Source organism: Salminus brasiliensis, chromosome 10 (assembly GCF_030463535.1).
Source record: "Salminus brasiliensis chromosome 10, fSalBra1.hap2, whole genome shotgun sequence".
Lineage (NCBI taxonomy): Eukaryota > Metazoa > Chordata > Actinopteri > Characiformes > Bryconidae > Salminus > Salminus brasiliensis.
In genome coordinates, this window is record NC_132887.1 from 6468350 (window position 1) to 6485345 (window position 16996).

General features: G+C 41.1%; 1 protein-coding gene across 3 annotated transcripts in view; it reads right to left on the bottom strand.

Moving 5' to 3' along the window:
* Nucleotides 1-656: 656 nt before the first annotated feature.
* Nucleotides 657-16996, bottom strand: part of kif13ba (kinesin family member 13Ba) — a 53047-nt gene continuing 36707 nt past the window's right edge. For 2 of the 3 annotated variants that reach the window (XM_072689045.1, XM_072689044.1), the window contains exons 24-40: nucleotides 16522-16654; nucleotides 16249-16395; nucleotides 16127-16156; nucleotides 15596-15695; nucleotides 15206-15332; nucleotides 14830-14885; nucleotides 14597-14721; nucleotides 14338-14514; nucleotides 13733-13825; nucleotides 12120-12272; nucleotides 11929-12006; nucleotides 10846-10899; nucleotides 10579-10711; nucleotides 9878-10011; nucleotides 8535-8600; nucleotides 6757-7519; nucleotides 657-5331 (exon numbers count right to left, since the gene is read on the bottom strand). In XM_072689045.1, the coding sequence (XP_072545146.1) occupies nucleotides 5117-5331; nucleotides 6757-7519; nucleotides 8535-8600; nucleotides 9878-10011; nucleotides 10579-10711; nucleotides 10846-10899; nucleotides 11929-12006; nucleotides 12120-12272; nucleotides 13733-13825; nucleotides 14338-14514; nucleotides 14597-14721; nucleotides 14830-14885; nucleotides 15206-15332; nucleotides 15596-15695; nucleotides 16127-16156; nucleotides 16249-16395; nucleotides 16522-16654 (2584 nt within the window). In that variant the 3' untranslated portion in view covers nucleotides 657-5116. The remainder of the gene's footprint in view (nucleotides 5332-6756; nucleotides 7520-8534; nucleotides 8601-9877; nucleotides 10012-10578; nucleotides 10712-10845; nucleotides 10900-11928; nucleotides 12007-12119; nucleotides 12273-13732; nucleotides 13826-14337; nucleotides 14515-14596; nucleotides 14722-14829; nucleotides 14886-15205; nucleotides 15333-15595; nucleotides 15696-16126; nucleotides 16157-16248; nucleotides 16396-16521; nucleotides 16655-16996) is intronic. The other variant, XM_072689047.1, reaches the window with a different exon arrangement.

Sequence of the window (16996 nt, forward strand, 5' to 3'; positions counted from 1 at the left end):
CAGCTTTGCCAGTTTATCTGGAGAACCTGGAGAACCATGTTTGAAGAAAAAGAACAAAAAAAGGATGAAAGTCCAAATATAATAAATGATAAATCAAAATTTTCAGATCAATTCGGAGCGCTTACTGGTCTGTCTCTTGCTCATGCCGTTCTTAACCTCTTCCCACCCTGTTGGCCCTCCAAAGAGTCCTCCCTGTGGCCTGTTTTAGAGCATTTACGCTGCGTTTTTGTGCGACCTCCCCAACCAATGGCGAACCAATGATTACAATTAATTAATGACTGATTAATAAATTTAGATTTACACCATTTAATTAAAGTATAGTGGTAGTCAATAAAGTAAACTCCTACTTTCCATTATTATGCAGCCTATAAAACTTCCCTAATACTTTCTTGTGACAAAATGTTTTATAAAAATGTCGAAATTGGTACTAAATCCCTGGATCAGCGTAACAGAAATCTAACATTTCCATAGAATTAATAAAGTCCCTTTAAAAAGTATTCACTCCCCTGGATGTTTTCCGCTTTTATTGCTTTTATAAATGGAATCATGGTCAAAATTATCGTTTAACAATAAATGACTTTTAATTCCACACGAAACCACAGGGCATCCCAAATTTACAGTAGCCACTGACCAATCATTAGGCGCTTTAAAATTGGTAAATCAGTTCACGTTTTATTTTTCCTTTACAGGGAGATTATTGTACAGTTGATATAAAAGAAATTATAAATGAATTATTATACATGATTACTCTTTGGATATCAGCATAGAATTACAAATAATTAAATTAATCCCAAACTTGTGCTCAGATTGGCGTCTCAGAATGCACCTATATACATACACACAACATACAGTATACTCTGCAATACACACACACACACACACACACTCACACAAATCAACTGAGGAAATGATTCATGACCATAAAAATCACTGAAACTCCAGGATGAGGCACAGACCAGTGTCAGACACCAATAGCACTGTACAGGGAACTGCACTTCGGACCGGAGAGAGGAGGAAGGAGCGAGGCTGGGAAAAGGGCAGAGAGTTTCTGAAGCAGGCGCAGCTGCACATCTGTGTAAACACAGACAGCAGAGCGCGTTTCTCCCCAAACAGCCTGCACGCTCTCCGCTGCGGCCCCTGTGGGGTGATTTTTAAAACGGAGGAGAGCACTTTCATCCGCGCTGACATCAAGCCAGCACAGTCACTGACCCAGCTGGAATGAAGCTGAAAGGCCACTTTGTGGTCGCTTTAGTATTGCTCTGGATCGGCGTCACAGAAATTACAGGCCAGATATGAATATTGATAGCACTTAACACATGATCAACGCCCTGTGGACCTACACACACACACACAGGGCAGTACAAACAGCACGGGGGTGGGGGGAATTAGAGCTGGGTATCAAAATTCAGCACTTCAAATTTCAAGTGAAATTTCACTGCCCGAGTGGTCAGTTTTAGTCAATGTGTGTCAGTAAGTCAATTATCCACACAGCTGACCAGAACAAGCATGTTATTAAAGGCGTAGTTAACTGACTAGTCAAATGTACACAATTTCCCCCATCAGCCAAGATATGTTTGGTGTCTGAAGTTTTCCTCTGTAGCTTTGCACTGGAGATGCAAGGCTAATGTAGCTAACAAGCAATGGAAGTCTATGTAACTGAAATGATATGAAAGATGCATATATGCTAACTGCTTAGTATGTTTCATTAACTCGTATGCCGGATGCCAGTCAATCTAATTGCCAGACATTGACAGGAATCCATACCGTCTTACAATGTGCCCTTCCTAAATTTGTTTACTGGAATAATACATTCCTTATGGAAAACTGAGAAACCGCAATTACACTTAGCCTCAGCTTCGGACTTTAGGAAACGTTAATTCGCCTCAGCAGTCAGATCTGGATACGTCCGACTAAAAAGGCCCTAATTCCAGTGCAACTTCAAACCTTTGCATTTTATCAACCGTTTTACACTGTAACCCCATCCTAATGAAGGGTACTCCAAATACTTCTCAGACTTGGATCAGATACATCATCATCATCACAGTCAGATCAACAGGAATGAAGGGAGCGCTGTTGAACACAGGCCTCCAGTAGTCTTTCCCCTATTCCCCTTTATAATAAACTACTGGCTTTTCTCCTAAAGCTCCTCCAAAATCCCATCTTCTCACTACTCGCTCAGAGTGAACAGAGGCATTCAACCCAAATGTAGTCATGTCTGTATTTTGCACTGGAAATGCAAAGCTAATGTAGCTAACAAGTAATGAAGGTCTGTGTAACTGATCGCATCAAAATGAAAGAAGCAAACGTATGACACCATAAATATCCTAGAAGAAGGAAAGGAAAATAGTGTTTTTGGGAGACCTACACCTTTAATAATAACAGCCGTATCTCCACTGAACGTCCCCACCACACAGCTTGGTTTTGGGTGTGATGTAAATTGTGGATATTATCCTTGAACTAGAGAAAAAAACACTTCTGTTTATCAGTATTAAATAATAATAATAATAATAATTATTATTATAATTATTATTGTTGTTGAACGATACCCAGCCCTAAGTAAAACCGTGCATACATCAATAATGATGATTAGCAATGTCATGTCATGAACTGTGATGACTGGGTATAAGTAAATCAACAGGAAATCAGTGATAAACTGTAAATTGCACTTGAATATTAAAATATGCTATCCTGGCAAAATATAGTCTAGTATATTGCCTCAGTAATACCTATGTTGGTCACTGAAATGACAGAGGCGTAAGGGGATCCCTTTACTGAAAAACAGTCTACATTAAGGTCACTTCCCCTTTCTCATGATAACCAGTACAACTACCTAGCATCTAAAGCATGTAAGGCCACTCTGGCCAGCGCTCGTGGTGATATTAACTGTCCATACTCGCAAAGACAACGACATTGCATACACAAAAGGATAACTAATATTTCAGGATGACTGAGAGCGGTTAGACACCTAATACTTACAAAACATCCCCAGTGTAAAATGAGAGCCATGGGTCAGGCAGACAGCACTCAACATAAAACATCTCAAAGTCTCCCTTGCCTGTAGGTTGTCTCTGCACACCAGCCTCATCGAAGCCTCGAAGCAGTGTTCGGGTTGTGCTACTTGTGTGTATAATTTCTAGATCCACGAGGCACAGATATGGATAAAGATATGTTCTGAATGAAGACCGAGACTTTTTGAAGGTGCCCAGAACTCGCTCTCTGCAAAGTGAGGAAGAAACAGTGATGCATACTCATGCTTTTCTTCTTATAGAAGACTCTCATAGAAGACTGGGGTTATCAGATAAAAAAAAAGAAATCAAGAAAATAAATACTACTTTATGGAACCGTCTTGGGGAGAAGACAGCAATTTGTGTCAGTTCAAACTGTGAACTGCGATGGCTTTTTACTTCAGCACCAAGTCCTATAAAATGCAGAGCGCCGTGGTTAGATTAACTCACTATATATTTAAAATAAAAAAAATCCCACTGGGTGGGCATGTATAATAAATCAAATGTGCAAATTAAAGATTTTAATTCAAAGGATTTCTAAATTTTCTGAAAATCAAGACACCTATAATCATTAAAATATATTTTGATAATCTGATATTGCATTAGAAATCACATGATGACTTTAAGGATAAAAATGCAATGGTATAACCCATCTTTCTTGTCCGCTCTGATGTGCAAAGATTAGTCAGCAAATTATATAGAACTATGTGCATGTTTTATGGTGTAGTGACTAAAAGTCTTAGTACGTTTTATGGAATGACTTTCATTCAACTCATCTGTCTGATGCCAGTCACTGAAATGTAGATATAGGCATTGTCAGGAATTGGTCCACACCTTATTACATAGTGTTCGTCCTAAATTCATGCACTGGAAAGGAAAAGGTTCCTCATGGTAGACTGAGAAACTTCATGAACCAAATTGAAGCCATAACTCATACCGGTGCTGTACTCCACATCTGTCAGAAACCTTCATTTATCCACAGCTTCGGACTTCAGAAAACGTTCAACTGCCTCGTCAGTCAGATCTAGATGCCTAGCATCAGTACAAATGTCTCAACAAAAAGGCCTTAATTCCAGTGCAACTTCAAAAAACCTTTGCAGGACAGCCCAGTCTACCAGCTTTACACTGTAAACCCATTCAAATGAAGCACAGTGTTCCAGTTCCAGTTTCACAAGATCATACATCACCATCACAGTCAAATCAGATCAACATGCATGGAGCTCTGTTGAACAGAGGCATCCAGTGGTCTTTTCCCTACTCCCCATTATAACACTACTGTCTTTTCTCTTAAAGCCGCTCCACAACCCCATCTTCTCCCCTCCCATGTCCGATCCACTAATCACAGCACTTCACAACATAACGCAGCATTAAACCTCTGGTCATTAATGACCGTATCTACCATACCTTCACAAAGACAAAGACAAAACAAGAACAACAAAACAAGCACCTTCACAACCGGAACAGTTATTCTACATGCATACAGCCATGCTACTGGTGCGAAAACCACCTACTCTTATAACAGGCACAACCAGAATCTCTGACCAGTCCCTGAGACGACCTCGCGCTGACCAAAGCCATTCTCACTAGTGTTCTGGAGGAATGACGGGACGTCTATATATATATATATGTAAAAAAATTAAGTAATTAAAACTTAATTCACAAAAGGCACATTCCGGAAACTCAGCACAGATTTTTTTCTCTCGACTGAACAGGGAAGAGCAATCATGCATAAATCGCTTAAAAAGCAAGAGTCTACAAAAGGACTCTTGCAAAATAGAATCAGGGCAGGACAAGAATGATGGTTTGACTCCAAAGCTTTTGAAGTTAGTTTAAGGTCTTTTATACTCGAGGAGACCCATTACACCCATTACAGTTCAATTCAGTATCGCGGTTCCTCTGTGCTACGCATCACGGAAGCACTGAAGCCGGTGTTGAGCCGTTGAGGTGTGGGTGAAGATAAGCTGTACCAGCTCCATCCAGAACGGAGCCCCAGAGATGCAGTCTCAGCAGACTAGAGAAGAGCAGACTGGAGAAGAGCACACGAGCACACAAGTTTTTCCTCAGTCAGGCACTCATAAGCAAAAGCTTCGCCTGGTCTGCAGCGATGGTGTTCAGCTGCTCCAGGATTTGCGATTCTCTGCTTTATGAATGGTCATGCCTGAACCTCCCCTCATCTGGGGAAACTGGCTGAACTCTCCACTGCGCCGATTCTCCCCGTGCCGCTTGGAGCCCTCCCGTCGACTCACTCGATCCGGCCGTACTAGCACTCCATAACCAGGGTTGCAGCGGAAGTACTGACGGCCTCCTACCGAGCCATCGTTCTTGCCTGATTTGAAATAAACAAAGAGAAAGTCTGTTAAGGTTCGTCACAAACAAATGGGTTGATCAGAAAGAGTAAATTAGGACACAAATAAATTTGAAAAAAAACTGATTTTAACACCTTCCACCACAAATTCAGTGTCTGAACATTGATTCTGTAGTTTTACACTAGAGCGCCAAAGCTAGTGTAGTGAACAAGTAATAGAGCCTTATATCTCCTACTAGTGGTGGACAGCATACTGTATTTACTGGTATACTGTGATCGTGACATACTGCAACACTGCTTTTTAAGAGCTGAAAACAGGCCAGGCATCCTCAGTGGAACTCAATAGGTCTAATTTTCTGGGACTATTTTTTAAAACTTATTATCTGGAATAATTAATGTGTTTTTGTGTATAAATGCAACAGAGAGGAAGTGAGAGAGAGAGAGAGAGAGAGAGAGAGAGAAAGAAAAAAGGGGGGGAGGATTGGAGTAATGGTCCTCTATCCATCTCTCTCTCTCTCTCTCTCTCTATCTCTCTATCTCTCTATCTATCTATTTATTTTTATTTATTTAATTTATTTTATTTTACACACAAACACACCCCAAGTACACTAAAGTAACACTAAGTAAAATAAAAAGGCTAAGTAAAGAGAGTTAAAGAGTACACTGTTAAAGAGTTGCTGTATTCAGCATCAAGCGACCAACTTATCCTAGTAGTATTGGATAAAGTGCCATTCACCATCATTCCAGAGAACACAGTTCCACTGCTCCACAGCTCAATGCTGGGGGGCTTTATACCCCTCTAGCCCACGCCTGGCATTAGACATAGTGTCAATTAATAGGTTCATGTCTATCTACTCCAGAGTCATTCTTTATTGGCAGTACTCTACAGGGCCTAGACAAGCTGTGTGTGTGTGTGTGTGTGTGTGTGTGTGTGTGTGTGTGTGTGTGTGTGTGTGTGTGTGTGTGTGTGTGAGAATTGGCACATCTGCGTCATATGATGGTAGCGAAGTGCATTAATTAGAAGGGGTGCCCACAAACATTTCAGTTTGACATATCTTTTTTGCAATATGAATAATAAGTACTGTATCTATGATCTGTGAAATATGTGTTCTGTATTTTAAGAGGTTAAAACAGACCAAAGCAGTCAAATATAAACCAGATCAGGAATCAGGAAGAAAGGACTCAATAACTTACTACATTTTAAAAACAATTATTAAATACATTTACACTTGAAAATAGTATAACCTTGATAAATTTGGAATTAATATTAATATGATTAATAGCAATTAATCAATCAAATTATTAATATTGCCCAGCCCTACCTACTAGTTTAATGTTCCATTTTAACATGATATACTTTCATCTACTTTTAGAGAGGTCATACAGTTCCCTATACTAGTCTTGTTTGACAAACGAATTCCTAAGAGAAAAAGAACTGCCACTTACCCGCAGGACTGTCAAGCTCCACACCAACCCAGGTGCCATCGGAGAAGTCAGTGAGCCCGATATAGCGCACAGTGCCGCATTTACTGCCAGCTACCGTGACGTTCTCCCCTACTTTCAGCCAGCGAGGAAGGTCAGTGTTCTTGCCCACCTCTTCATCAGAGGTGATCTCCAGCTTCTCCAGACTGTCCGCCTGCTGAGGATGCCCAGTTGAAACTCTTCCACCTCGCTCTTCTTCATTTTCACCCAGAATGCGATTAAATGACTTGAGGTCTGAGGGTTTGACCCTCTGAAGGGAGAAAGGGTGATCTGTAGCAGCTTTGGGTACTAAAGGAGGGATGACTGTCAGTTTTGTTTCTGTGTGAGAGGAGGCAACCCCGTTCCTGGAAGCAGCCTGAGAGTCTTTGGGGTTCAGGGTCTGCTGAAGCTCCTCTTTTCTAAGCAGCTCAGCAGAGCCCCACTTTAGCCCAGCTTCTGCAGGAGTAATTGAGGCGTTAACGGGGAGGCCTAAACTGTCCTCGCCCGCATCCACTGCTTGTTTGGCTGACTCTGGACCAACGTGGGTGGTTGGGGTGGGGGCAAGGTCCCCGCAAGCGGCGGAGACGTCAGAAAGGGTTGCGGTGGAGACACTGGTGGAGAAATAGCCACTGGAAGCTTCACTGATGGGGCTGAGGGGCAGGTCATGCGAGTCATGCATGGAAGAGGGCAGGGCGTCAGGGCTGTCTGAGGGTTTCTCTGAGCCAGGACTTCTCCCTATTACTGGCACCTGAGGGAAGGCATAGCCACAGCTAGCTCAATCTACTATGAAACGACCAACAGCATGCTAAGAGCTTCTGAATTCAGGCAAGCAAGGTAAAAGACATGCAGGAGAAGCAGATCATGCTTTATAAGTGAAAGGGCCCATATCCTACAAGTCCACTTAAGACTGTTGTGTGGGTGCATCTTAAATGTCTAGACGAGAATGACTCGAGCAGCTGGTGACTAAGATTGGAAGGACAGAAAGCTGAATTTGAAGTTTTCTTCTCCATGGTTTTGGATCTGTAGCCCACTGGCTAAGCTAGATTTTCGTTAACTAGCTTTGCTACAGCTCCACAGAGTATCAGACAGCCCAGTGCAGCTGCTGTTGACTAACTGCTGAGCTACAGACACAAGCATTGAGGATAAAAACTCTGAGAAACTGGTGCTGGGAGTGGAACGAGACTCATAGCTGGCTATCTAGGTATAAACAAGCAAGCTAGCAGGCTTAATACCACAGCACAGGCCATGTTCCAGCAAACTCAGGCTCAAGTCACACACGTTTAGAGGATAAAGCCTCATATCTGAGAGTAAATGGTCTTTTCATGAGTGTTTTCCACTGTTTTCAGGCACATTGCACTGTGTTTTTGTCAAACCCAGCTTTGCTAAACTCAGAACTACAGTGGGCTTGTTTTCTTTCCCCACCTGTTTTCAGTGCCTGACCTCAATAATCAGTAAGCACCCACAGCGCCCCCACCCTGTGGCTCATTTAAATGTACATGGGGGGGAATGAGATTATTTGGTCATGTACTAGATATACACAGAACAGAAATCTGACACACACATTGTAATGCTGAAATACCGTCCTCATGCTCAGATATTATCAACCTTTTTTTTGTGTTACTGTTCTACTGCATAAGTCTATTAGGATGTTAGCCACATTACTAAAAAGGAAAATGTGTTTTAATGATATGGGCCCATTAAACTGTGGATTCAGGGATATCTGTGGAGATAGAGGTGGAGTGTGCTGTTTGGGATCCTCTTACCGGTTCTATTCGAACTCTGCTTTCATCAGGGTTATTGCTGGTTTGCATCACAATTCGGGGTACATGCTGGAAGGATTGGCAGAAAATGCACTTTTACAATGGAATAGCTGGATTTGTGAGTTTTTTGCAGAGAGAAAGTGAAATCTGCTTGATGTGAAATACTGACAGGGTTCAAAAGAAGTGTGTGATGTGGGTGTGGGTGTGTATGTGCATGTACGCACTGTCAAAGAGTTCAAGCTCTTTTCAGTGTACGGTGCTGCATAAAATATGATCAAAGATTATGACGAGAAATTGAATTCACTGGGATGCCTTTAAGTGCTTGTGCATACTAAACAGGTTTCTTGGAATCTAGTTCAACACAGAAGAAAGACTATTTTTCATAATGAAAAAAAAAAAAAAAAAAAAAATATATATATATATATATATATATATATATATATATATATATATATATATATATATAAAAAAGCTGACTACATCCTATAAATCATACATTTACGTAATTTGCCGTAACCTTAGAAGGATAACAGCATGGCTGGATTACACTGGCAATGCAGCATGAGCAAATTCTCTCTATATGGAAATGATGTATTAGGAACACAGAGCAGCCTTACCCACATACTAAATTGGTCAAGACGGTTTAAATTTGCAGTCATAAAAAGACACCAATAAATCCTATGTAGTTAAAATCCGGCCAGTGCAGGAAGAGATATATCTGCAACATTTCATAGCGGATGCTTGAGCCCATGGCATGCAATTTACCCATTTAATTCTGCAGCCGCTATTGAGTTGAGTTATTTCCTGAGAATTTATGCTCTTTTTGCACCTGCTGTTCCACTGTATAAAACACATTATTTGACCCTCAGTCCAGTTTGCAAGAGCAGACAAAGACACAGCTTAAGCAGAATTTACTAACTTTTTTTTTGTATTCTAATTTTATTATTTTTAATTATATTATGCATTATTAAATAGAGGGCTGGGGATAACGTTTACAGTCCATTTAAGCTTGAACTTGTGCCCTGACAAGTTCAAGCTTTCATGTTATTTATTAGCTTAAATGTAAACAAACGCATACCACAATTGTGCAGTTAATACATTTAATTAAAATACAATAATATAAAGGATTTTTCACCAAATGTAAATAATTATGATTTCCTCATGATTTAATTCACAATTATATGGGTTATTTTTTTTTCAATTAACTACTAGCGTAAGTAATTAATTACTATTAAATATTAGGCAACATTTTGGTTGTTTCCAGCAACAACTCCGATTATTAGGAGTTGAGAGTAAAGCACTACTGTTCTACATGTCCAGTGAAAGTCAAATGAAGGCAAACGCACCTGCTGAGAGTGAGGAGAAGGACGGAGGTCCTTCTTATCCTCGCGAGCAGGGAACAGGGACTTCAGCAGCTTGGGCATCTGGGGGACCAGGGCCTTGACTGGGGAGAGATAAGAAGCAGCAAGCCCTGAAAGTCCTGTGGGGAGGTTGGGGAGGAGCCAAGGAGAAGTGGATGCAAAGAAAGGACCAACACAGAATTGGGGAAAACAAAAAGAGACGGAGAAACAAGGACGGACGTGGTGGAGGCGGACAGGGAAGGGTGCGAGAAATTGAAGGCGAGCACACATAAATGCCACATCGACAAAAACATGAATAGTTGGACAAGACAAATAGAAGCAATGGAAAAACAGAGTGATACACCTAGAGAAGCATTTATTATAATTATTCTGAAAATTTATATTCAACAAATATATAGACATTTTTTAATTAAGTTGATTTTTAAACTAAAAGACGGCTTGGTAATATTTTAAGGAATTAAAAGTAAAAATTATATGAAATAATTAAAAACGTAATCTGCCCATTCAAATTCATTACATTTACATCAATTCATTTACTTTTAATTTCATATTATTTAACAGACAGACAAGCCTCAAGCAATTTGTAGTAGCCTGAACGAAAGTAGATGGACAGACTGGCCAAAGCAGAGGAAGATTCTGCAGTGAAGGCAATGAGATATCACTCAAAGAAAGCCTGGCTGGTTTACCTTGCTCAGGATCCTGAGGTTGAGTCTGGGTCTGGTTTTGTGGTGGAGGCGTCGGCTCCCTGGCGGGCCGAGGTAGCGTGCGGCTGAACTGTGGAGATGTTGTGAAGATGTCCTGCTGACTTTCCCATCGATTCTTTACAAAGGAAGAGAGAGGTAATGTGAGGTTAATATAAGGTTGGACAAAGTCTCCTTTAAAGCACCATTTTAGAATTCCACACACTTGTGATTTACTGCTGATGAGGCACACAGAACAGACAGGACTCCTACCTTGTTATCCTCTAGGCTTGAGTTCAGTGACAGATCCTGTCTACTCCCAGATAACTAGGGGCAGAAAAACACACATATATATTCTTCAATCTCGTTTCCATTTCTAAAAATCCATTTTTATAAAGAAATGCATTTCATGCAAAAAAACATCATTTTAAGAGGAAATGTGTATTGTTCATACATTCTTCTACAGCTTCTAAAGTAGTTACTTTTTATTATGTTTCCAAATAATACTTCATTACCAGAAGCCATAAAGCATTATGATTTTGGTCACTTGATTTTTTTTCACTTATTTCCAGTAAAAACCTCACAAATCAGTGAGTCATAAATAAATAAACAAACAAAAATATGACTCATGATTTTCATAATTGTCTGACCAAGCACATGCTACGATCTAAATGGATCCAGACTATCCAAAAGGATAGAGGTTCCCAATTACTGTGTAATTGTCGGTCTTATATCAAGTCGATTAATACATTAGAATTCTTGTTTTTTTGTGGTTTGTTTTTTACATTTATGACAATTCTGCTTTTTCCGGTCCTAGTCGGACTGTTATGACTCGAGTGTTAAAAGTGTAAATAATGAATCAAAAATAAATTAATAAAATAAATATTTATTAAACATATGTTACTTTATCTGTATTATCTAATAAGTGATATAGGCCAAATATCCTGCCTACACTTCTGCTGTGAGCACTTTCTGAAATCTGATATCAAAATATCACACTTGCTGTTTTATTTAGGCAGCTTTACTTATAAATATACACGTAGTACAACTCATGCTCATGGGTGGTGCTGTACCCTGCCGTTTCTATTTAAAGTTTATTCAAGTACTCCCAAGTGGCTTGGAACTAATATAACTATATGAACTAATAATGTCAATACGCTGATCATTTCATCCGCTTTGTAGGTGCAACGCTACAATAATGGAACGAACTCTTATCCAACTTTGCCAGAAGTCAGAGAGAGGCCAGCTGACCTGCACACACAACTCAGCTGTCATGTGAACGTGTTAATCGGTTCTCTAAGCTCTACAGAAGGGCTCTCTGTGCAGGCCTGTCCAGCAGCAGTTGTGAGGGCTTACCCTGTGCACACTGGGGGAGCTCAGACTCCGTCTGCTTCCCTTCCCTTTGCCCGCCAAGTGCTCCTTTACTGCCACTTCCTGAATACAAATGCAGAGAGAAAGCAATGAAATAAAACTTCCTATCACTTCCTCACAGTGGGATGCATTAACTCAAACCCAGCTGATAAACACCACGTGTTTAAGGTTCGTACCTGTCGCAGGCGGTCCAGGGTGAGGATGTTCTCCACAGCCAGAACACTGCGCAGATATTTCTCTATGGCTGCTTCATTGTCTGAGGACTTGGGGTTCTCTGCGCTCGCAGCCATCCGGGCCAGCATCTCTCGGTCCTCGGAGCTCTGTGCATCCTGATGGGCAAATTCATACTTAAATTGTTTTCCCCCTTCAGGGAGCACACAGCGGGTCTCCACGTTATTCTCTTTTGGATCACTGGCGCATGAAAATGCTGAGTAACTCAGACCTGTAGGTGTAGGATGCATTCATGTCTGGATTTTATGGGTACATCACTTCCTGTTCTATGGCTGAGAGATATACCTGCTGTTAACTACGCATTCACATATGAATGATGGCTGCCTCGCACATCTTGTGCTCCTTCGGTGCATTGTTTTAGTGCACGAATGCTGTGTGTATGGAAGGTGAAGTGCACACGGTACAGACAGTATGGACAGTGCAAACTCTCAGCAGCATAAAAATGGAGGAAAGCTCTGAAAAAAATAAAAAGACTGTGTGACCAGGTCCGAAATTACACCATGCACAGCGATAAACATGCTTGTCAGAACAGCTGGCAAAAAATCTGAGTGGTCTGCCCTCTAAAGGAAGCCATAGTAATGCATAGTAATCCAGTAATACGCATAGCACAAGTACGTGAACAGTTATGTGCAGCCGGTTGTCTACTCGAACACACGGCCAAACAGCATATATGTCTCTAGCCTAGGGAATGCATGTAGCACAATCAAATACACCATGTCCAAATGTTTGTGGGCACCCCTAGTAAAAAATACATTCAGCTACTTTAAGAAGCACTCATGGCTGACACAGAGTATTAAGTTACGTTAGCAAATTTTATGTTAATGGTCTGTAATTCCAAACAACTGCATTCTTCATAAACCAATGGGCATTTAAACCAACTACAGACAGCCGGTGAACAAAAACAACAACTAGTAACTGCATAAACTGTAATAAGTAACTGTAATAAGTCATAAGTATTTTGAAAGCGGAGTGGGTGTCAATCCACTATGATAATGTATTTATTTAATCTTACCACTTCATTGACTTTTTTCAGTCTCTACTTAGGTGCACTTATAGCCTTTATTGGCTAAGAAAATCTGCTATTACTATTTTGTTGACGTATTTTATCAGCCCCAACCTGTTTGCAAACATCCAAAACTACATATCAGGATACAAATGTGCATAATTAATACATTTTAAGCTAGATTTTTAACATACTGCCCACCTGTACTTCACCTTGTATAATATATCTATCAGGTAACAAAGCAAAACAGCAGCCCTCATTCACAGTCCCATGCTCTGAATATATTTAGCTTTTCCCTACTCTTGACTTGCCTTACTCTGCTCAGGAAAGGCTTTAAAAACTAGCTGAGCTGAATCAGGTGTGTTAGATTACAGAAAACACAAGAATGCATAGATGGTTGCCCCAGGCTTGAGATTGGGAACCATGATGTCATAAGAAATATGTACCCACAACTTGCATGTCTTATGTTGTTGATCTCTTGTCTTCTTTCTGATTACTGATTCTGTAAAGCTGTAAAAAAAGAAAAACAGTTTTTAAAGTTTTGATGATTCTTACCCCTGGGATATTGGACACCACCTCAAAGGTGACCCCACAGCCAGGAACAGTGCTCCTTGTGGACATTCTTTTCAGGAAGTTTTGGGCAAAACCCTGCAGAACAAGTAGTAGTGGTTTTTAATTCAATTCAACTTTGTCATTTTAACTATACAGGGTTGTACAGTACAACGAAATACTGTTAGGCTACATCTCCGATGCAATAATAGTGAGGACATGGTACAATAGTGCAAGGACAATAGGCAAGACACGAAAATGCAAAGACAATAGTACAAAAGACAATAAATACAAATGTGTGTGCATGGAGGCTGGGTGATTAAGGTGCAAACTAAATTATTATACTAATGTAAGAAATAAAAACATAGTTCAGCGATGTGTTGTGCATGTAAATAGGAGAGTACAAGACGTCTAGGTGTGTACGCTAAGGTAGACCAGTCTGTTGTGGTACACAGCACTGCATATGTAAACAAGGTGTGCAGTGCAGTATTAGTATAGTAGCGTGGTGTTCAGTTGAAGAGATTGTGTGTGTGTTCGTTCAGGTTGAGATTGGTGTTGCTAATGAGAGCAGTTGCTTGGACAATGCAACAGTGCTATAGTGGCGCTCTAACCTGTCGTCCAGTGAGATTCACACAGATGCGCTTGCGTAAGACCAACTGCATCTCTGCTGGGTGGCTGAGCTGCACCACAGTCCGCACAGTCAGGTAAACCCTCTGGTCTGGAGCTCCCCCTCGACTCAGCTGCGGACACTCATGAACTGTGGAGTCCCAGGACGCCTCTGCCTTCACCTGAGTACAAAACAGCAGCATCATTAACATTTCACATGCTACACTGAGAAGACTGGGGATGCTGAATGTGCGGTCTACTTGCCTCTCCATCGTAATGTTTGACGATCTGCAAGTCAAAGAACTCATCTTCATCCTCACCACTGAGGCTGGCATCCCACCCACCAGCTTCGGGTGTTTCTAGGTTTTCTTGTGAGCTAAAGTCATCCGCTAAGGGGGAAAGAGCGAGAAAGAAAGAGAGAGGGAGTGGAATTTCACATTTAACCGGCAGACCATGCTGGCGTTTTGGCAATTTGTGGAGTGCTTGAGTTAACATACCACTTAGGTCGAGGAAGAGGACTGGAATGTGAGTTTCCATCCCAGGCACCGGTACCCTGCCAAAACAAGGCACAATATCAAAACACATCTGCTTAAAATAAAGCATTTAGACGAAGTTTAGAAGTTATATTTTTATGTTCTAAATATATTGAGTATGAAAACATGTTGCACACACTGAATACAGAAGACACTTGCCCCAACCACCACACTTTCCACTGCTTATAGAGTTAAATGTGGGCAGAATTTAATTAAAGTCATATTTTTTTAACCAGCATAACTACAGAATAAATAACAAAACACATTATATATACAGAATAATAAAAATAGAACATGCCATGTATTAAGAACCATGCATTATAGGTCACTAATGCCTCACCACTCTGCAGGAGCTCCGGGAATGCCACTACCAGCAGAGGGCACCATTACTGAATTCCTCTCCTCAGTCAGAGTCAGACGACACTCCAGCAGCTGAGCCTCCCTTTCCACATCATCCTCTGACTTATCTGATCATAAACAAAGAAGATCAGACCTTTACCATCACTCAGTTACATGTCTTAGTCCATTATGCAGCCTAATGTAACTTAACACCTCAGTCTGAGCTTAAACCAAGTGGTTTCAAATTTTACCAGCTGTACAAACTGATGCTGCAGCATCAGCATCAAACCTGCCCCACTGATGCACGCTTATCACTTATTTTTCATAGCCAGCTAGTTCAGTCATGGACCCTTGAAATATAAATAACTGTGCAACAGGGATCACTTCATACCTGTTTTGCTGACCAGGGTCTGGAGATGCTTGTCCAGGTACTCCTGTCTCTTAGTGAGAGCAGCCAGCCACTGCCGCCGCAGTCGCTCCAGGTCCCGTTCCTGTAAAGTAAAACATCTATTTAGTTAAAGGTAGCGCTAAAAGAGGACAAAGTGAGTACCCCATTTGTATTTTTTGAAACATATTCTCATTGGCATTTATAGACATAGGGAGGTGCAAACCCAATAATATAAAAAAGATAATTAATAAAAGAATCTTAAAATAATTTCTTAAAAAAACAGGCAGACAGTGTAATGATGCTAGAACGGGTTTAGTATGTTCTCTCCTCCTTGTACATGGTCATATTCTTGCTGCAGCATTCTGAACAAGTTTCATTTGGTCTATTGTGGATTTAGCCTAGTTATAGGAGTGGAGTACAGGTGGGCAATGTGTATAATTAGTCCTGTGTAAGTAGATGGAGTGCATAAATTGTCTGCATGTCAAAATATAGTCTTTCTGTGGAGTTTTTACCAGCACATTACTGCAAACGTACCTGATAGCTGTCCATTTCATCAGCTTCCGGCTACAAAACAACAAAGCATTTCATTAGGCCATTATAAACATGCAGCACACATTTTCTTAAACTGCGAAAAACTGCAAAGTGTTGTCTACTACCTCCTGAGAGTCGTTGGCTTTAGCTGGACGAGCCTGTCTGATCTCCACACACCCAATGGACACTCCCAGGATAATCTCAGCTATCAGAGGCATGGTGCCGGAGTCCTGTACCGAGCGCACATCCACCTGCACTCGCCGAGACTGACCCTGCAGCACACAAGTACATACATACATACACAACCTCAGAGATTAATTTCAAATGCTGTATTATTCATACCTGAATATATGATTCTCAAGGGTGCACACTTTGAAACTAGGAACAGTTAAAATCACCTGTCTGAGCTGGAAGACACCTCCTGTGCGAACATCTCGCGCTGGCACCACCTCCACTGGCATGTACTCTCCATTCTCATTCAGCTCCAGAATCTGCACCCACATTTCCAGCTTCCTCGTCACCTCACTCCACCTGGGTAAAAAAAAGTGTGAAAGAAGCACAGGTACAGTTACAGACAAGGACCGCTTTTCAATTGCAGAGTCAAACGGTTCTCAGCACGTGAGGTGACAATTCCCGTGGCTTTTCATTTACATTTACATTCATGGCATTTAGCTGACGCTCTTATCCAGAGCGACTTACAAGGTTACTCGTATTACAGAGGAGGGCCAATGTAGTGTTAGGAGTCTTGCCCAAGAACTCTTATTGGTGTAGCGCAGCATAGTCACCCAGACTGGGAATCGAACCCCAGTCTCCCACATGGTGTGGTAGCTTACTGGCAGGTAGTGGTGTTATCTGTTACGCCACACCAACCAC